Source organism: Panthera leo, chromosome C1 (assembly GCF_018350215.1).
Source record: "Panthera leo isolate Ple1 chromosome C1, P.leo_Ple1_pat1.1, whole genome shotgun sequence".
Classification (NCBI taxonomy): domain Eukaryota; kingdom Metazoa; phylum Chordata; class Mammalia; order Carnivora; family Felidae; genus Panthera; species Panthera leo.
The window spans coordinates 1,690,013-1,711,134 of NC_056686.1; the positions used below are offsets into that span (position 1 = coordinate 1,690,013).

General features: G+C 62.6%; 1 protein-coding gene across 1 annotated transcript in view; it reads left to right on the forward strand.

Moving 5' to 3' along the window:
* PRDM16 (PR/SET domain 16) overlaps positions 1-21,122 on the forward strand; it is a 312,421-nt gene that overhangs the window by 82,472 nt on the left and 208,827 nt on the right. The window contains exon 2 of the mRNA XM_042951672.1: positions 18,762-19,111. Coding sequence (XP_042807606.1) covers positions 18,762-19,111 — 350 coding nt within the window. The remainder of the gene's footprint in view (positions 1-18,761; positions 19,112-21,122) is intronic.

Genomic DNA, 21,122 nt, shown 5'->3' on the forward strand with positions numbered 1-21,122 from the left:
GGCCGGCCTCGGCGTCCCCTCTGAAACGGTCGTGGGGTGCACACCGTCTGTTCTGGGACTCTGGCCCGCCCTGCCCCCAAATCTGGGTCTGCTGCAGACAGTGGGGGCCCCTGCCCTGTGAATTCTGTGCCCCTCATCTGGCCGGCCAGCAGCTTAAGTGGAATGTGTGATAAACACAGGTGATCACTCTGTTCCCGTGGTTCTCTAAGGTCTAAAGAGTGATGTGGAATAATTTTAGGCCGTCCTGGGGTTGGCAGACGGTGTGCTCGGCAATTCGAGAAGGCAGAGTTTCTAAACGGAAGCATTTGCTTCCACGTTTCTAACTTCTAGAAACATGACCGATGTCAGCCTGCGAGGCTGGGCGACAGCCTCCAGGAGCCATTTCTTCCCACAGGCCGCCCAGGCTCGCGGGTCGGGGCCTCAAAGACATAACCCTGGCGCTGGGTGAGTGAGGAGCCCGGCCCCCGCCTCCTACCGCCACCGCGAGATCCCGTAGGCAACCTGCTGAGCGGACCGAAAACGTCGCCGCGTGGGTGGCCTGCGAGGGGCGTGGGTGAGCAGGTCCCCTGCGTGAGAATGAGGTCGCAGCCACGTCGCTGGCCCACGCCAGGCCTTGCCGTGTTGACGGGAGGCAGTCCAGGGAGGGGCCGTGTTGGGGGGCCCTGGGAAAGCAGGCGGGGGCGTCTGGCTCCCATGGGGGTCTGCAGGGCGGGATGGGCCCGACGAACGCCCGGTCAGCTTCCACGTTGGCCCGTTCGCCACCCACCCCCACCGTGTTCTGGGCCCTGTGCCTGCGCCCCAGCATTCAGGGTGGGGCCCCTGCCCTCCAGAGGCTTCCCAACACCCCAAGTTTGGTTGTCTTTGACCTGCTCGGTTGGCCGATTGGCCCTTGTATCTGTGTTTTTGTGCCTCTGTGCCTGGTGGCCCAGTGCTCAAGGAAACGCTCAGACGTGGCTGGAGGCCTGTGCCGTTGGCGGCAGAAGCTCCAGGGTTTTTCTGCAGACGGCCCTTCTGGAAGGACCCGGGACACAGGCCCGCAGCCTCCTGGTGGGAGCTCCCACTCCGGTTCGGGGACGAGCTCCCCAGACTTGGGGACAGAGGTTCGCCTGGGCTCAGGGGTGGGGACCCGCCTGGACTCAGGGAAGGGGACCCGCCTGGGCTCAGGGATGGGGACACAGCCTGGGCTCGGGGAAGGGGACCCGCCTGGGCTCTGGGAAGGGGACCCACCTGGGCTCGGGGATAGGAACGCAGCCTGGGCTCGGGGAAGGGGACCCGCCTGGGCTCAGGGATGGGGACACAGCCTGGGCTCGGGGAAGGGGACCCGCCTGGGCTCAGGGGTGGGGACCCGCCTGGGCTCGGGGATGGGGACGCAGCCTGGGCTCGGGGAAGGAGACCCGCCTGGGCTCGGGGATGGAGATGCAGCCTGGGCTCGGGGAAGGGGACCCGCCTGGGCTCAGGGGTGGGGACCCGCCTGGGCTCGGGGATGGGGACGCAGCCTGGGCTCAGGGAAGGGGACCCGCCTGGGCTCGGGGATGGAGATGCAGCCTGGGCTCGGGGAAGGGGACCCGCCTGGGCTCTGGGAAGGGGACCCACCTGGGCTCGGGGATAGGAACGCAGCCTGGGCTCGGGGAAGGGGACCCGCCTGGGCTCAGGGGTGGGGACCCGCCTGGGCTCAGGGGTGGGGACCCGCCTGGGCTCGGGGATGGGGACGCAGCCTGGGCTCGGGGAAGGGGACCCGCCTGGGCTCTGGGAAGGGGACCCACCTGGGCTTGGGGATAGGGACGCAGCCTGGGCTCGGGGAAGGGGACCCGCCTGGGCTCTGGGAAGGGGACTCGCCTGGGCTCGGGGATGGGGATGCAGCCTCCTTCCTCTGTGGCCGCACCACTCACTTTACTGAACGTTCAACAAAATGCAAGTTGAGAAGTGCCTTGGAGAAGGGCTTTGAGGGCACGGCAGGGGGTGTCGGATCGGCCGGGTGGAGCCCCCCGTAGCCCCTGGCCCTTCCTGTGTCCGGGTCTGAGGGCTATACTGCAGCCCCACCTTGCTTTCCGTTTGGCTGAAATTCATTAACTGCCAGGAAATCATGGATTTCCAAACCCAGCTCTTGCCATGGCCTTCCGCTTAAGCAGAGAAAATCAAATTGGTGCACGCACCTAACGAGAAACAGCCTCGGAGAGCTCCGCGAGGAAGGCGGGCCGCCGGCTCACCCGGCGTGGCGGGTGGCAGACACCCCCCGGGGTCCGCGCCAGGTGCCGGGGGCCGGAGGTCTGACTGTGGCGAGCACCCGTGAACACGCTCCGAAGCCGTGTCGGGGAACCTTGGAGAATTCCAGAAAGGAGAATGGGCCCCCAGGTCCACGACGGGCCGGGCTCACGGGAGCCGCCGGCCGCCTCGCTTCCCTCGCGAGCCCACTTGGTCAGGGACACGGCCCCGGGACGGTGCTTCACCGATGGCCGTGGCCTTCTCTGCAAGCGAGAACGGGCTCTGGGAGGGAGGCCCCTGGTGCCCGGCGAGGGCCGGGCCCTGGCCAGAGCCTCCCCGTGGTCGGCAGGAGGCGGGCAGAAGTAGGGGTGGGGCTCAGGCCAGCTTCGTGGCCTCTCTGAGTGAACTCAGGTCTCTGTGCCGTGGGACGATCACCAGGCCAGACATTCTGGGTGCCAACTATGTCCCCAGGGTGCTCAGAAGTCCGTCGCCTGTGTTAGCTCACCTCCTGCTCTGACCAGCCCTTGTCAGAGCACCCCTGCCGTGCACATGCCGCCCGGATGCCCAGAGACCTCAAGGCCCTTGCCCGAGAACGCACAGCCAGATGCTGTAGAATAAGGCTGAAAACTGTCCTCTAAGCCACCACTCAGTCCTGCCTCCCCGTCAGGAGGACTCCCGAGGACTTAACACCGAGCTGGTGGCAGGCAGCCTGGGCTCCTTCGGTGCCGGTCTACACTCCACTGGTGCCACCACTGGCCCCAGACTGGAGAAGGCAGGTTCAAGGGTGTTATCAGGAGAAAAGGAAGGAGAAGGCTCTTTCTGAGAGCCAGGGTGAAGGCCTCTGTCCCCGGCCTCCACGCAGCACGAGAAGCTCTTACATGAGAGGAGTTTCTAAAATGGGCCCCATCCAAGGCCAGCCGCCAGTCGGCCATCAGTCGAACCGGAGGTGCGCAGTTGGGGGGCCCCGGTCCCTGGGGCCGTGGGCCCGTGTGGGCACGCGGCTTTAGGGACAGGCCCCATCTGGAGGCAGGAGGTCGATGGTCACCAGGGTCAGCCAGCGGGGGTGGGTGGGTGGGGGGGACACAGTCTGCCCACCGTGACTGCTGACCGAGGTGGGGAGGGGAACCCGCCTTGTCCCCAGGCCCATCCGCTGCGGGACACGGCACCAGCATCCCACGCGGGAGCACGTGGCTGTCTCCGGCCCCGTGACGGCCACCGTGAACGGAACAGGTGGGAAGATTGTTGAGGCTCGTAAATTAGTTGCTAATGAGGAAGATTAGGAAATTTGCTGAGGCATAAACAATGAGAAGCCCAGAGAAAGAAGATAAATGGGTCCGGAGGTAGTCCCTCCCCACCCCCGCCCGCGTGCTTTCCAACTCTGGGTTAGACCGGACGGAAACACAGATCCGGAGGCCGGGTTAATGGGAAGAAATTGGTTGAAAATGTAGAGACAATTAATCGGATTACTGCGCCAAAGTGGCGAAGGTGGTGTCGGGGAACCCGGGCGAGGGGCCGACGTGACAGGGCGCCTGCCCCCTGCCCGGCCCGTGCCAAGGGCTCTGCACGTGTGCCGTCACTGGTCCCCGCAAGGACCCGGCGGGTGGGCCCCGAGGCTCCTCTCCGCAGAGAAGCTCCACAAGCAGGTGTATCGTCCAGCCGACACAGAGCCCGGAGAGCCCCCTGCCGACCCACCCCCTGGGTTCCGGGACCCGCGGCAAAGCGCCTGCGGGGAGCTCGAGGTGGCTGCCCGGGGCTCTCCCATCGCTAGAGACCGGCTGTTCTTGTAAGAAGGAGACCCTTCGGGAGCCACGTCCAGCCCAGGGAGTCGCCCGGCCCCACACGCAGCCAGTGAGGGCACCGTCCCTCGGACACGGTCCTCAGTCATCCCTAACACTGCTCGCCCCTATCAGCAGAACCCACAGATTTGGGACCTCAGGAGCGACTGAACTTCAGGACATCCGCTTCTGAGATCTGCCCCGTAGGCCTAGCATTCCAAGTACGTATGGCTAGAAAATATTCTCACAAAGCTGACCAACAGCCAAAGGAAACACCCGTTTGTGTAACTGAAGCCGACTCTCCGGGGGCTTTCTTGGGGACATCGGGGCCGGGGCACAATTGCACGGGGCTCAGAGCCCAGAGCAGTGGCCTGGTGGCAGCTTGGACCAGATTCCGGTCCCCGCTCTGCGCACCACCAGATTACTGTCTGGGGCGGGTCGGGGCTTATCTGTGCCTCAGTTTCCTCCTCCGTGTAATGGGGGTAATATTGGGCCTTCGTCCTGGGGTTACTGGCAAGATCATTGGCGGCCAGCACGTCGCTGTTGGTCGCGACCTGGACCAGGAGAGTGACACAGAACCAGACAACGAAGGAAGGAAAACCTCGGGACCCATCGCACCGGGCCCGCCCAGCCCCGTGTCACCGCGCCAGCTCTTGGCGCCCTCTGGCCGGCGTCAGGGTCTTGGGGGGAAGGAAGGGAAGGGACCGGCGTCGGCTCCAGCCCCTGGCGCCTCTCGGAGCGGCTCTCCTCTGGCTCCCGGTCCCGGGCCGGCCGCGCTCCGGTCAGCAGCAAGCTACTGCCTTGTCAGGGTGATTAATAGTGGTGGGGATTGTCGTTAATTCACTGCCTAATGACTGCGGCCGGCGTGCTCCGAGTAATCGGGTGATGTATGTGGGGAGCGCCCACCTCATGGCAGAGGTGAAAATCATTTCGACAAGTCAAATATTGTCACAGGGAGCAAATGGTTCTCCCTGTTAATAAAAATTAATGAATTTTTTTCTTTCTTTCCTTCTTTCTTTCTTTCTTTCTTTCTTTCTTCTTCTTTTTTTTTTTCTCGCCACTGGCCTGCTAAATGAAACTGCAGACTGGCTGAGCCGGACGATCGTGGGGACTGAAGCACTTTATTTGATGGTTGAAACTAGAAACGTCTTTATTAGGGCAAAATGCAGCCAGAGGGCCAGGGTGGTGCCTGCTGGGGGGTGGGGGTCAGAGAGTGGCTCCCCCAGGTCTGCGGGGGCTTTCCTGCGTAGAGAATGGGGACCCCCGTGGCTGATGGCTCGTCCCTCCTGTCTGCAGCCCCACGTCCGGGCAGCGCGGCCATGCGGGGAGGGGGGGGCGGTCTTCCCAGCCCCTTGAGAGCCGAGGCGCAAGAAGGCATCACTGTCCTGTGGGGCCGGTGGCTCTGACCCCCTTCCTAAACGGGGGGGATGGCGTGCCTCCGAAGATCCCATCCCTGCAGCCCCCGCCCCTGGAGCCCCCCACCCATGCTTTGCTGGGAACCAGGGTGGCCCAGGGAGCCGAGGGGGCCTCCAGGGAGGGGAAGGGGGCAGAGGACACACGCCCACCCCGGCAGCAGGACGCCCCGCCCCTTCTGGCAGGCCCCAAGGCCACCCCGGGCCCGCCAGGACCCTGTGTCTCAGGCCGCCCCAAGGAGACCCGCCTTCTGGGTCGAGGGGCAGGTGCTCTGGAGTGGCTTTCTTCCTCTTGTGATCTTTATTTCAGGGCAACATTTGTTTCCTTGCGGCATGACTTACTCCGGCCTGTGAATGGCAGCCACAGGCCCAGTTGGTAGGAACTGAGGAGATAAATATGTCTATAAATAGTTTGGTGGCGGTTGTCGGGGCTGTTTGCTCAGCGTTAACCCGTTCCTCCTCCACGGTGGCGCCCGGACGGGGAGGGAAGCAAAGCCGAGAGCAGAAGTGGCGAAGCAGGAGCCGTCCTCTCCCCGTCGCGCGCCTGTGGGGCGGCCCCGGGGGCCTGCAGAGCCTCGGCCTCGGGCCCCCAAGTCCTCTGCACCCCGGTGGCCGGCCACCAGCAGGCGCGGCTGGGCCCGCCTCGGCTCGTGCCCTCAGCGCGCGCCCCCAGCACCCTGTTTAGGCTTCTGCGTCTGTGGAACGGCGAGTTTGTGCGCGTTGGGAGGGTCCCTTCCCCAGGCCAGTCCCTGTCCCGGGCTAAGCTTGTTCCTGGGCTCCTCCTCCCCTTCCTCCATCTGGAGCGTCCTGGAGTCCCCAGTGCCCTCGGGCCTGGACCCCAGCGCCCCGGCAGAGGGTGGGAAGAGCCCAGGCAGCCTCCAGAGGAGGGAGCAGCCATGAGGTCCGGCTGCCAGCACAGCACCCAGAGCCCGGCGTGCAGGGGCGAGGACGGCTCAGGGACGACTGCGGGCCATGCTGGTCGCTGGTGCAGCCTGTGTTTGCTGGCGGGCCCCGGTGGTAGGGGCCGTGTCCCCACGTGCGGGTGCACCGTCACTTAGAATCCCCGGACAGGCTGGGTCTGGGTGGGAGACGGACGGAGAGCCTGCCCTGTTTGCAGGTCCTGAGCGAGAATCAGCTGGGGTGAGGAAGCAGAGGGCGCGGGGCCGGCGGGGGGCGCTGTTGATGGAACCCCGTTTCACTTTGGTGGGATAGCCTGTGCGCCCCTCTTCCCCGGGGGCTCTGCTCGTGCCACAGTGCCCTGTGATCTCGGACACCTGCCCACCCACGTGCACGGCAGCCGTCTCCACCAGAGCCCCGGTGCCCAGCGGCACACGGGTGGAGACACAGACGTGGTCCGGCCGCACCGTGGAGGGTGACTCTGCCTTAAGAACGCTGGCGCCCTGCCGCAACGTTGAAGGCGCCTCGAGCTCGTGAAATCATCCAGAATCCAAAGGGCGGATCCACTCAGGGGAGGTCCCTAAAGAATCAGATTCAGGGACAGAAAGGGGAAGGGGGGACCCCAGGACCTGGGGCGGGAATGGGGAGGGAGGGTTTCGTGGGGACAGAGTCTCGGTTTGGGAAGAAGAGAGAGGGTCCAGAGAGGGACGGCAGGGGTGGTGGCACAGCAGCGGGGGCGCACTTAACGCCCCTGAACTGTGCCCTTGAAATAGTTAAAATGGTACATGTGATGTGTCTTTTACCACAGTTTTTAAAAAGCACACTCTTTTGTTGCCAGATGTCAGGTTACATATGGAGCTGGTGTCTGGGGCCAACCTCCCTTGATATTTGGGGGGGTCTTGTCGGCCGGGGACCCCCCCCCCCACCGGCATATTAACAATGCAGACGTGAGGGTTCTGGGGGAACGCCCCTGCTCGGCCGCCAGCTCACACAGTGCTTAGCACGGGGGCCAGGGAGAGTCGGCTGTGATTTAGAAGAAAAACAGACAGATTTGAGCAATCCATGGTCTACCTCGCTGCCCCCAGGGCTCGGGGAAGTGGTATATTAACCAAGGAATAAAGGAGAGGAAGAAAAAAGGCCAAATCACATCTCCCTGAAACAAAGAGGCTTTTTACCAGGAACAAGCCTTGATAAAAATTACAGTGGCATCGCAAGCCATTCAGCGCCTGCCCGGGGCGGTGGAGGCAGTGAGGAAATAGGGGTATGGGGCTTGAAATAGGAACACTGCCGTCCCTGGAGCTTTGCACGGATAAATAATCGTCTTAGAATAATGCACTCGCTTTAAGCAGGGGCCAGGTGGTCCGGGCTGCTGGGCAGAGCCCCCCGCGGCCCTGTGTCAGCTCGGCCGGACAAGGGACTCGGGGGCTAGGGAGGAGCGTCCAGGGCCATGGGCTCCCGGGGCCCTGTCTCAGCAGGCAGCCCCTGGGCACCCAGGCCTGGCTGCGGCAGGAGCTGAGGAGGGCGGGGGCCCCGGGGCAGGGGCAGGTGGTATGGGCTGTGAAGCAGGCCCAGGGCCCCGTCTGCTGCTGTGTGTGGTGGGGCGGGAGGGCAGGAGGAACCCCTCTGGCTCCCCTTCTGGATTCACAGGCCAGCCCCCCGGGAGGCACAGCTGACCCTGAGCAGTTTGGAGGCCGGTTCGTAGGATGTCCAGTCTCCCAGGCTCGGGGCTGTTGCTCAAGCTCCCCGCTCTGGCAAAGGGGCTCAGCTGGGCCCTGCATCCTCTAGAGCATCGGTTTCTTTATCTGCGAAATGGGCAGGCTGAACCGCTTCATGGAACCATGGCAGAGGAAGGACAGAGGGCGTCTGGGAGGGACGACGGCGGTCCCCAGGCCACCCCCCCCGGAATGCTGTGACGGAGTACCGCAAACGGGGGGTGGCTGAAAACCACAGAAGTTGATTTGCTCGTGTTCTGGGGGCCTCCGGGATCACGTGGCCATGCCCCCCGTGTGTCTCCCTGTGTCTCCTCTTCTGAGGACACCGGGCACGTTGGACAGGAACTCACCCCAACGCCCTCATCTTGACCTGCTGCAAAGACCCTGTCTCCAAATGAGGCGACGTTCACGGGACCGGGGTTGGGACAGAACATATCTGTTTGGGGGACACATTTCAACTCACGTAGTCTTGGGAGCTGCCCCATGCTGGGGACATCCTGGGGACCGTCCGGGGTGGGCTGTGAGAGGTGGTGGGGACCATTCCCGAGCCGGAAGGCCTGGACCTGTGGCTGTGGGCGCCGGACGAGCCGCTGGGCTGTTCTGACCTCACCCCAAAGAGGAGGCAGCCCCGGGGCCTTCCCTGCCTCACCCAGCGCCGGAGGTGAAGGGAGAGCAGGCATGAAGGTCAAGAGGCCGCCATGCCTCGGGACTGGGGAGACGAGGGAGGAAGCCCCACCTTTGTGGGGAGGTTTGCCTGCAGGAGCAGCTCGGAGAGGGCGGAGAGCCCAGCACCGTCACCATCCCAGGCTCTCGCGGACCCTAATGACGATTCTGCGCCATCGGCCCTGCAGCTGGGGCACGCTGCCCTCCGGTCCCTGTGGGCAAAGTCCCGGGCGTGGGTTTGAGAATATAAGCGACGATTGATTATTATTAATATTTGGCCTGTTTGCAGAAACGTCTTTTCTCGGTGCTATTAGTCTGCCACGGTAATATTAGCCGCACTACCGCTCTGGGCTGGCGGCTGCGTGGCAAGGGGAATGCCAATGAGCCGCGGGCCTGAGGCCGCCTGGTCGGGAGGTGGGTCCCCGGGCGGCGGCGGCTCCTGGCGGGGGCGGTCCTGGAGGCGAGCCCCCGTGTTTGCTGTGGTCCAGGAAAGTGCAAGAACCCTGGGGAGGCAGAACCCCCGACTCCCGCTTCCCTCTCTGGCAAACCGTTTCCAGGAGCAGGTCTGCAGTTCCAAGACCCCTTCCACCGATGAGGGGGCTTCTCCTCGAATGGCCGCACCCCACAGAAATCCTCCGAGAAACAGACACATCTCATTTCCCAGGGTGGGGGGGCTTCCGTAGACCCAGCCTGACTGAGTGCGCGTCTCCTTCTCCCGGCGATGTGACAGCTCATGCGGACTTCCAGGCTCTGAAGCAGGGGGAGCTTTGGGGGGGTCTCGAGGGGCCCAGTGAGGAGTACTCCTCCCTGCTTGGTTGGAGAAGTCAGGGTCAGAAGATAAGAACTAAATTCCCACCTTATTTCTCCACAAAGACTCAGGTGTGCGGTACAGCTCAGTGAGAGGGCAGGGCAGGCTCGGGCTGAGCCCCAGAATCACAGAATGCTCACCTCACCCCTGGAATGCTGGGCCAGGCAGGTGGGTGGAGGGAGGGCAGTCCTGAAGGAGCAGTAGAGAAACTGGCCCCTTCCCAAGGTGGGGGCTGGGTGGAGCAAACCCAGGTATTCGTCCCAGATTAACTAATCAGAGTCAAGAGGGAGAAGAGCCATGGAGTCATGTTAATGGGACTCATCCTCAGGGAAAGAGCAGTGACACTCCTGCCTTCTACCTTTACTGTTAAGCATTGCCCTCAAGATTGTCCTCACATCCATCCGTCCATCCATCCATCCACCCATCCATCCACCATTCATCAATCCTTCCTTCCTTTTTCCTTCCTTCCTTCCTTCCTTCCTTCCTTCCTTCCATCCATCCACCCATCCATCCTTCTATCCATCCATCCATCCATTCAACCATCCATCCATCCATCCATCCTTCCATCCATCTGTCCATCCTTCTATCCATCCATCCATCCACCCATCCATCCACCATTCATCCATCCCTCCTTCCATCCATCCATCCATCCATCCATCCACCATTCATCCACCATTCATCCATCCTTCCTTCCATCCATCCTTCCATCCATCCATCCATCCATCCATCCTTCCATCCATCTGTCCATCCTTCTATCCATCTATCCATCCACCCATCCATCCCTCCATCTTCCATTCTTCTGTCCATCCATCCATCCATCCATCCATCCATCCATCCATCTTTCTGTCCTTCTATCCATCCATCCATCCTTCCATCCATCTGTCCATCCTTCTATCCATCCATCCATCCTCCCATCCATCCACCATTCATCCATCCATCCATCCATCCATCCATTCAACCATCTATCCATCCATCCATCCATTCAACCATCCATCCATCCATCCATCCATCCATCCATCCATCCTTCCATCCATCCATCCTTCCATCCATCCATCCATCCATCTGTCCATCCTTGTATCCATCCATCCATCCATCCATCCATCCATCCATCCATCCATCCTTCCATTCATCTACACATTGACTCATCACCCTTTCATCCATCCATCTGCCCAGTCATCTTTCTACCTACCTGCCCGTTCATTCATACATCCATCTATGCATCTTTTCGTCCACTCACCCACCCACCCATTCCTCCACCATCAAGTTATTCATTCACTTCTTGTATGTCTTCCATGAGGCATGAGGGAGGCCATCACTAAATGTTGGGGCACTTTTTTAGGTGTGTTCTCACTGTAGCTGGAAACTTGGGGTAGGTAGTGTGGCATCTGAGAGCTTTAGAATCAGGACTGGGCAACCCCCCGCTGGGCCCTGGCTGCCGCTGTGGCCATGAGCAAGTGGGTATTCCCTGAACTTCCCTGACTTGATATACAAAGTGGGGGACGTCTCAATTCTGCCTCCCCTGAATCAAGGGCAGTGCTGGCTGCGTGCTCCCTGGGCCCCATCAGCACCAAGCAGCCTGTGAAACCCTAAGGCCAAGCTGCCTTTGGTGCCCACAGGTGCCCACGGGTGCCCACAGCCTGCAGAACCAAGGAGAAGAAAATGCTATGAGCAGGCCTGCCTGTAGTTCCCCGGTTGCTTCCAGAGCCCCTGCTGAGTGGTTCTAGAATTGAACGGTGTGCTTGTCCACGGTCTCAGGGCTGCGATGGGGACATTCTGCTTTCCACACTGCCAACCCTCACCTTCTGTACATAAGCTGCCCCGAACTGAGCTGATACCTGTAAATGCCGCTTCTGGGGAGGCCCGCTGAGGTGTCTCTCTCCCCAGGGCACAGAAAGCTGGCCTTGGCTTTGGGGGCGGTGCCCTGTGCTCCTCCAGGCCCTCCCTGGCAGACACCGTGGTCTGGGGCCGTTGCTAGTGGCTGCCGTGAGGGCGACTTCTGGCCCGGGGCCCACACCGACCCCGGGGAGGGACACACTTCCCAGAGGCCTGCAGTCCACCCGTGGGGGCCTCCACGTGCGACCCCGTGTAGACCACCCCCCGCACCAGCCGTGCTCAGGAGAGAGGAGCACTTAGAGGTACGGTGGCAGTGCTGAACTCCGTCACCTGGCGGAGACCCCGTTGATGACAGCAGGCAGCTGGGGGCCCAGAGCTGTGGGCAGGACGAGGGGAGCCCTCAGCACCATCCTGGGAAGTCTCTCTTGCGCTCGGGCCCGGGGGACGCGGGCGGCTTCTTTGCCACCTCCTCTGTAAGTGCCTCCAGCAGAGGAGCACGGACACCATTTCCCTTCTCTCGGGACCCGACGGGGTGACCTGTAGCTCGAACAAGCGTGCCAGGTTTCGGGGCTTGTTGGAAGCGGGTCAGAGCTGAGTGGGTCGGGGCCGTGTGGGCAGGCGCTGGTCCGGATTTCCAGGGTGACCTTCTGGATGTTTTAAGGACACGCGGCTCCTTCCGTGTTAGAGCCCGTCCGCCCGACGTGCGCTCCACCGTTTCAGCCCGTCTGGCGTGGGCTGGCCCCTCACTTGCGGGAGCCACGGCAGGGGTGCCCACGGACCCCCCTCGCCCCCCCCGTTTCAGCCTGGGCGGGTCTGGAGGGGGGTCGGGGGACCGCTGGGGCTGTTGGCTTAGGGACTCCAATCTGAGAGAGGGGCAGGACACCCCCAAAGCATCCAGCAGCTGGGTTCACCTGGCCTGGCAGGGCCGCCCATCACCAGGAGCCTCCAGGGTTTGCCCAGGGTCACGGCTCTGTGTGGGCGCTCAGAGGGCCCGTCCCCTGCCGCTCAGCAGCTGGCCTTCTGGGCCGGTGCGGTCCTCCCCTGCAGGGCGCTCGGGGCCGCTGGTGGGCACGACTTCCTTCTCTGGGCGCGGTTCCCTGAGCACCTCGGCCTGACCCACAGCGGGATGCCATCCGTGTGGGCTTGCCTGCGGTGACATTTAGGTCCTGCCCTCGCTCCTGAGTCCACCTGGGGTTCCCCAGACCGGGGACGACCGTCAGATTGGCTTCCAGCTCAGTGCAGTTTACTGTGACTCTGATTCGTTTGACTCAAGAAGCGTCCTCGTGTCTGTTAAGTGGCTGTGCCAGCAGGGCACCAGGAGTGCCCACAAGAAACCGCGGCCTCTCTGACGGGGCGGCCATGGATCTCTGGGTTCGGAGGCGGAGTGCCCCCGGCCCAGAGCCGCTGCGGTGCCCCGCGGGGGCCAAGAGCGCTCACTGCACCTTGTCCGACTGGGGAGGATGTCTGTCACAATGTTCAGCCCCAGATGTGTCCCCAAGAGCTTTGGGGAGCCGGCCGGGCCCAGGCCTGGAGCATCGTTGTCACCTGCTCAGGGACAGGTGGGTCCGGAGGACAGGAGGGGCCGCCCAGGCCAGGCTGCTGGGGGTCCTTTGAGGACGAACATGGGAGGTGGCTTTGAGCTTTGAGCTTTGAGGGCTGAGACCAGCAACAGGGCCTCTTGGGGCTTGGTTCTGTGGGGTGACAGGGACGGTTTCCTCCGTGGGCTCTGTGGGCCCCACGAGGCGGCTGCAGCCGGCAGGCCGGACCCCGGGGCATCCAGGACGCAGGTGTGCCACCCCCCCTCAGGGCCAGGCCGTGGTCAGCCTGCGTGTCCCCACTGGGCAGGGCTGTCCACCCCCAGGTCTGTGGGGCCGGGGTCCGCACACCGAGGTCCTGTCCTGAGCAGCTCAGCTCCTGGGGGCCGTGGCAACTCCTCCCCTCCTCTCCCCATGGTCCTTTCTCCCCCCCAGTTCCAGACATTGGTGTCCCCTCGAGAGTCATCATCAGATCAGCTGAGGACACTTTGGTTTTGACCGCAGACCCCGAGGTGATCGGCCCTCGCTGGGCGGGGTCCACAGATCTAGCTGCCGGTTCCCTGAGGCTGGGCCCGCCCCAGACCAGTGGGGATGGTGTTTACAGATGTCTCCCCATCTGTAAAGCGGGCAGCTCAGCGGCGAGAAGGTGGTGCCCGTGAGGGGGCCGCGCCCCTCCTCCCACCGCGTATGGGGCCGACGAGGGTGGCCTTCGGGGCACTGACCTCTCCATGCCCTGCCTGTGTTCCTGCATCCGTGCTGCCGGGTGTGGGCCTTTCTCGGGACGGTCGCTGGCCTCCCCACTTCCCCGGGGCCCCTCCTGAGATGCAGCAGAATCTCGGGGTTCAAGGAGTCCAGCGGGGAGCTTCCCAGGAAAGCTTCAGACTTGGGGTGAATCCAATGACCGCCTCGAGGCCCCACGCACCACCCGGTCCGCCACCCCCTGGGGGCCTCCTGAAGGTGGGGTCCGCGTTCCCGACCCGAACTACAATGGCAACAGCACACGGGGCTTCTAAGAATTAGTATTTTCAGATCACCGTGGCATCTTGTGGTGACGCCCAGTCTTCTGACGAACGCATGATGTTGGGTCCGTCTTAACTTGGGGAAACGGGCTCACAGACGTCCCGTCGCGCCGCGGGCTCCCGCCGGACCTGCCCCTGAGAACTTGTCGGGGGCACCGGCGCGGGAGGGTGCCAGGCCCGAAGGAGAGAAGGGGCAGAGTTCAGGGGCTCGGTCACAGGGCCGGGCGCTGGGCGCCTCGCCGGCCTCCCCGTCCCAGCCCTGCCGGGCACCAACGTCAGCACCAAGCGTGACCCAGACGGCGTACCCGGGTCCCGGCGGATCGGCACAACCTTTTGTGCCGACGGGCAGGTGGGACGCGGCAGGAACTCGGGGGCGAGGTCCACACCTCCCGGCTCCCGCCTGCGTCACGGGGACCCTCCCTGGCGGTTTCGCTCACGGGCTGCCTGCCGGTCCGTCCATGTGTGCCCTCGTGAGAAAGGGGTCCCCTGGCGTTTCTCGAGTTTACTGGGGACACAGCTGTCACCCTCAGAGGCTGGTTTTGTTGTTTTAAAGCATCACCTCCCTGCCCCCCCCCCCCCCCTCAGCACCCGGTGCCGAGGCATCTGTGACAGGAGAGAATAGTTAATGTGCTCTCGCGTAAACCGCCAGAGCCGAGGGAAGGACCCGGGATGTGCACGCAGGTGGGACACAGAACGGCCGTTTTCTGGAGGAAGGGCTCTTTTATCAGAGCTTTTAATTGAAATAAGGTGCGTTCACACACAGCTGTAAGAATAAACACACAGAGGGGCTCCTGGGGGCTCCGTCGGTTGAGCATCTGACTTCGGCTCAGGTCATGATCTCACGGTCCGTGAGTTCGAGCCCCATGTCGGGCTCTGTGCCGACAGCTCGGAGCCCGGAGCCTGCTTCGGATTCTGTGTCTCCCTCTCTCTCTGCCCCTCCCCTGCTCACGCTCTGTCTCTCTCTCTCTCAAAAATAAACATTAACAATTTTTTTAAAAAAGAGTAAACACACAGAAATGCCGGGTACCCTTTGCCCTGTGACCCCCAGGGGTACCTCTGTAGCACGACACCCACAGGGACGTGATGTAGGATGCGGACACAGCACACCTCCCCTGGCGCGGGGTCTGACCCGGGCCCCCCCCAGCGCTTAGCTCTAACCCCAGGGAGGTCCGAGGACGCAGCACCACAGCCAGGATACAGGCCCACGGCCGCCCCAGCCCCTAAGGACGCCTCGCCTGGTCTTCTGCTGACCCTCGGCCGCCCTCTCCCCCCGTGAGCGCCCATTTTTAGCGGGCCCTGGGGCCACCCCCAGTGTGAAGTCCGCCCCTCTCCAGGAGCCCGTCTTCCTCCTCCTCGACCCCACAGTTTCCGGGAGCAAAAGCATAAAGTGTCAGAAGCAGCCCTCCTCCCTCGCTGGGCCTCCCTGCGCCGAAGGAGCCCGCGTGGCGGTGGGGTGGGCCTGCAGGGGTGCGGGGACGCGGGGAGGGAGCCCCAGGGAGGTGGTGTGAGCACGCGTCCCCGTGGGCTGGCGCGGCCACCTCAGGTGTCCAGAGGCAGAAACCTCTGGGGCAAAGAAGCCGTGTTCCGGAGGGCAGCGAGCCCAAGGAGAGTCGTCCAAGGCGGCGGAGGAGAGCTGGTCCTGGATGGCGGGCGGGCAGGGTTCCCCATAGTCCCTCACGGGGCCCGCTGGCAGTGGGTAGTGTCATCGTTCCCAAGAGGACAACGACGTCGCAGGCCAGCATCAGGATGTCCTTCGGGACCACCGTGGGGGCCGCCCGAGTACCATGCCTCAGCCTTGAAGGACAGAGGGCAAGGTGGCCCCGGTACCTCGGTCCCCCAGCCACAGGCGGAGGCTCCCACCCGGGGCACGGAGGCTCCCACGGGGCAGGAGGTACTGAGGACCTGGTGACTCCCAGCCGGTGTGGTCCAGACCCGGGGAGCGGCTAGGTTTCGCTTCTCTGACCCGTTTGATGAGACCGAATGTCCGTCGTGCGTGCATAGAGCAGCGCGTGACTGGCCTCCAAACGGGGTTTCGGCATGAAGTTCACTCACCAAGAGCTCAGTGACCCGGCTGGGACCCTGGCCTGGTGCAGGTGCCCTGGGGCCGAGGCTCAGGATGACTCCGCTGGCTCACTGGCTCCAGGCTCCTGCCCCTCCCCTCCCTTCCCCTCCCCTCCCCGCTTTTATTATTTGGGTAGGTCTCCCAAAAGAATTTTTAGGAGTGATGGACTCTGTCGTGAACCCTTAGCCTGAAATTACCGCAAAACCCAAATAAAGGACCTTGGCTCTCCCGACAAGTAAACAACACACATTGCACAGCCTATATTTCCAAAGTCATAAAAAGCTCATGTTCTTGGCTCTACATCCTGACTTTCGAGAGAGGGCTGGCTGGAATGTGCTGGCCATCCTGCGGACCTAGGTGGCAGAGGCCGGGGGCAAAACGCCGCCCCGTCCCTGGAAATGCCCACCGTGCCCAGGGCAGAGGGCTGAGGAAGGATGCTCTTTTGGTCCAGCCTCTCCGGTGCTGGTTTGCTCGGGGACCCTGGGGAGCTGGGCAGTTGGTGCTGGTCCTCCCGGAAGGCTCTCTCTCTCTCAGCTTGCTGCTTTCTCCAGGGCCTGGGGCTGTTTGCTGCCCCTCATTTTCTCCGAATGTCTCCTGTGCGCTGATGAGGTCCCCTCACCCCACCTGTGAAAGGAGAGCTCTCTCTCTCTCTCTCTCTCCCCCAACAGCAGGGGCCGCGGCTTGGAGACCTGGCTTCTCCTGGCAGCTTCAGGCAATCACTTAACCCCTGTGCCCGCCGGGGGGTGGGAGGCCAGCCATGTGCTGCCTGCCTTTAATCAGCAGGAAACACCACCTTTCTCTCCTAAACTGTTTGCTCGGCCAGTAAATTAAACATGCCTTTAAAGCCCTGATTTTCCTCCAGTAGGTGAGGAGTTTTGGGAAGTAGAATTCAAACAGGAAAAAATAAAAAAAATAAAAAAAATAAAAACCAACGCCGAACGAGAGCCCTGAGCTGAATATGCACAGGATGGGGACCCCTCCCCACTTTCTGCGCTGGCAAAGCCGCGGCACCCCGAGGCTGGGGAAGCGCGCAGGGGTGCGGGGGGGGGGGGGGCTCCCAACCTGGTTTTGTTTGTGAGCCCCGTGCAGTTACCAGATAATGAGGCGGCTTGTTAATTACCCCCCCTTGTAATTTACCTTTCTGTGGGGCGCAGTCGCGGGGAAGGTTTATGGGGTGTTCTTTCAAACCTAACGACTTGGATCTTCCCGGTGGAGGGAGCGGGAGCTGCGGGTCTGTTGTTGCGTTTTTGAAAGGAGCCTACGGGTCAATGAGAACAACCATTGGCCACTTAAAACGGAATAATTACTTCTGTGAATGCTGCTAAATTAAATAAGTATTAGCCCCATGATTTTTTTTTTTTGTCTTTTCAAGACTTTGGTTTCTTGTGAAAGAAAACATTTTCTTACTTCTCGGGCGGATCTGTTTGCAACCAGCGTGAGGACCCTGAGGTCACCGTCCCCGTCCCTGTCCCCCCCACCTCCACCCCTCAGGAGACTCTTGATCCAGCAGCCACGGGGGGGGGGGGGGGGGGGGCTGGGGCAGGGAGGGGCGTCGAGGCAGAAGCAGCCAGGTCAGAGGTCAGCGGTGCCCTCACCCCTCCAGCCCTCCTCTGGCTCCCCGTGCCGCGCGGCATGAGCACAAATCCCCCTCCTGAGTGTGAACGGTCCCTTTGGCACATTCACAAAGGTGTGCAACCACCGCCTCCCTCTCGGTCCAGAATGTTTTCTTCCCCCAGAGGAGCCCCCGTGCCCATTATTCAGCCCCTCCTGGCCCCCAGCAGCCACTATTATGAGCTCTGTCTCTATGGATTTGCCTTTTCCGGATGCTTCTACAAGCGGATCGTGTGGGTCGCACCCTGTGTGCTCTGTGCCTGGCCCCCTTGGCCGAGCAGCACGTCTGCTGGGTGGGGGTCAGCCTTTGTTCCTCTTGTGTCTGAGTAATATTCCGCTGCGTGGATGGACAGTCCGTTTGTCTGTCTGAGGACGGACACGGGGCGTTTTGTGCCCTTGGGGACTCCGCATAAGCTGCTGTGGCCACCCAGCTGTCTGGGTCCCCCTTTCCCGTTCTATGAGCAGAGCCGCTGTCCTGGCTGACCCCACTCCTCCCTTGGCCCGCTTCTCACTGTCTCTTCTGTGCTTCAGGCCTGCTGTCTGTCCAGGTGGCAAAATCTTGGCCCCAACCCTCTCTTAGGGTGGACCCCAACAGAGGCCTGCACCAGACAGGCGGACCCCGTGACCTGCAGCCCCGAGACCTGCAGCAAACCTCTGTCTTAACTTGGCCCCAAGGTCACCGGGCTCTCAGGAACCCCATCCCCAGGGCCCCCGGCCCCACCAAGGTGCTGCCCAGGTGTCGGGGCAAATTTCATATAATCCAAATCCCAAGAACCCGAGACATGTCTCCGACCCCTAATTTCCAAGGCTACACGGCAACCAGAATGGTCTGGAAGGAATAGTTCACTCCTGGCCCTGGGTAGGGTGCCCCCTGTGACGGCTTTCCCCACCGCTCCCAAACTCGTGGAGCGTGGTCAGCTCCTTGCCTCGCTTTCCCAAAGCAGAAGGGGCAGACGCGTCCTCTGGTGGCGGCGTGGGGCCGCGGGGAAACGCACACCTCTGCTGTGCCGTGCGGTTCCGAACCCCGGTTCCCAAAGGAGCCCCGCAGAGCCGCGTCCCCGGAGGGAGGGCCGCTTTGTGCCGGGCGGGGCAGAGCGGACGCGTCCTGGGCAGGGGGTGGCGGCGTCTCGGAGCCCTCGGCCCCCTTCCTGTCCTGTGTCCCGGGGGCCCCCTGAGGGTCCCGCACGGGGGAGGGTGTGCCACACAGCCTGACACTGCATTGTCTCCTTCAGGTGACGGCGACATTGTAAATAACATGCACGAGCCTGACCCAGACCTGCTGGCTGGCGAGAGCGCGGAGTACGAGACCGAGGACAGCGTCGTGTCCCCCACCCCCATGGGGCCGCCGTCCCCCTTCCCCACCAGCGAGGACTTCACCCCCAAGGAGGGCTCGCCGTACGAGGCCCCCGTCTACATTCCTGAGGACATTCCCATCCCGCCAGACTTTGAGCTCCGAGAGTCCTCTATCCCAGGGGCCGGCCTGGGGGTCTGGGCCAAGAAGAGGATGGAAATCGGGGAGAGGTTTGGCCCGTACATGGTGGCACCGCGGGCCACGTTGAAGGAGGCCGACTTTGGATGGGAGGTGAGCATTCCCGTGTGAGCGTGATTGATCACGGCCATTTATCTTGTGTTCCATCTATTTATAAAGCCGGGCTGAGCAGCGCTGCCCGAGGCGGGAGGCTCGGCCGGAGAGAGCGCTCGAATGTCACATTTCCCAGGCTTATTTGGTCCTGCAGCTCGCATGACGCGAGTCCGCAAACATCAGCGGTCCTCGTGGGCGCCTGTCAGCCCCCGTGCCTGCTCTCTTCCCGGAAATGTGTCTTTAATGAGCTCATGTCTTAAAACACCCCCGTGCTCCCCGTCTGGACCTGAGGTGCTAAGGCCGTGGTCTCTGCAGAGCCGTGCAGATTAATGGAGTGTCCCAGAACAGGAGTCTCCACTCTGGGGAACGCTCCTGCAATGTGTGCCTGGTGGCCGTGCTGCCCCCAGAGGGCCCTGCCCCTCACCCCAAGCCCCCGCCCGCCGTGGCCTGCTCAGCCGGGGCCCCCACCTCTCGGGCATCGTGGGGCGCGCGTCTCATCTGTCCAGGGAGGGGTGTGTGCGGATTCGCTCTCCCTCACAATCTGGGCCCGGCTTGGTGGTTCCGGAGCCCGCGTGCGGTCGGGAGAGGGGAGACCGTTAGGTGAGGGGTGCCGATGACCCCCAGAACATCCCTCCCCCTGCAAGTATCTTAGGCCAGGAGGGACGCCGGGCCCCAGCTTGGGGGTCTCTCAAGATGGTCTTCATGGGGACCCCGAGCCCCACAAAAGCGTTCTCTGCACCGGCCCCAGCCGATCTGCTTCACGACAGCCGACGCGCGGTGGTTTTTTCCGCAGAGACCCTGCCTGGGTGGAAAATGCAGATGTAAACCCAGACCCTTCCACGGTGTTTGCTGGAGGTCAGCTCTTGGAAGGGGTGAACAGTCCAGGGAGGGAAGAGAGGCCTGCCTGGGGGAGACCAGGGGAGCGAGGGCCAGGGGAGGCAGTGCTCCCCACCTCTCAGGGCCTCTGGGAAAAGTCCCCAGCTCAGGCTCGTGTCTGCTCTCGCTCCGGAGGCTTTATGGTTTCTAAACATTGCCCCCTGTGCCTACATTTCTCCCGGAGACCTGGGATGCCCAGGTGTGTGCCCTGCTCCCCAGCCCTCAAGACCAGGCGCCCTGTGCTGAGGACCTTCCGCAGCATCTCCAGGACGCTGGGTGTGCTGATGCCCGTGGTGGTACCGGGGGAGGAGGGTCTCCGGCGGAAGTGGGGTCTCCACTCCCTTTCTGCACACTGGCAGCCCGACCGCCCAGCAGGAGGCACGTGGGGTGCGGACGCCGGGCACATGGAGCACCGGCTGAGAGCCCCGAGCTCCGTGCGGGGCTTTGAGGGTTCAGGCGAGCAGCGGGCCGATCAGAGGGATGAAGGAATGGAGGAGGCCGAACCCCCGGAGTGGGAGCCTGTCCGTCCCCTGGTGACGGGTGTGTGCTCCTCAAGGTCGGGGTCACCTTCAGAGCAGACGAGGGCCTGGGAGCAGGGTGGGGCGGGTAGCGAAGGGGTTTGAAATCAGAGTCGTTCTGTGGGCACGTTGCTCTGGGGTGGCCCCTCGGGGGGCCAAGGAGAGCCTTTTCCCAGCAACGTGACAGGTAAGTGGCTTTGGCTGCAAGGTGGCCTTTTGCAGACCCTGCCTGTCCTGTCCTTCCCACCTGGCTTCCCCAGAGAGGAATTTAAGGCTGCTTTTCTGACACGCTCAGAAGGATCTAGACTGTTGAACGAGCAGGTTACTTTGAGAGGGCAGAGGTTCACGCGACAGGTAGGGCTTTGGACGACCTTGAGGCAACCTTGCTCTTGTCTGTGCTGATGCACGTTTCTGTTTGCTCTTTCCCTAAAGAAACGGCCCCTATCGCCTCTGCTCGCTCGGTGCCAGGCCTGGTACCTGCTGTCACTGTGATCTGCCCGGCGCCTGTTGACTTTTCGATAGTGCTTATTCTCCGCGTACGTGAGGGAACGTTCTCCCTCCCCGGCGCGCCTCCCGTTTTCGCAGCGGGCTTTGTTCCGTGCTCGTGACCTGACAGC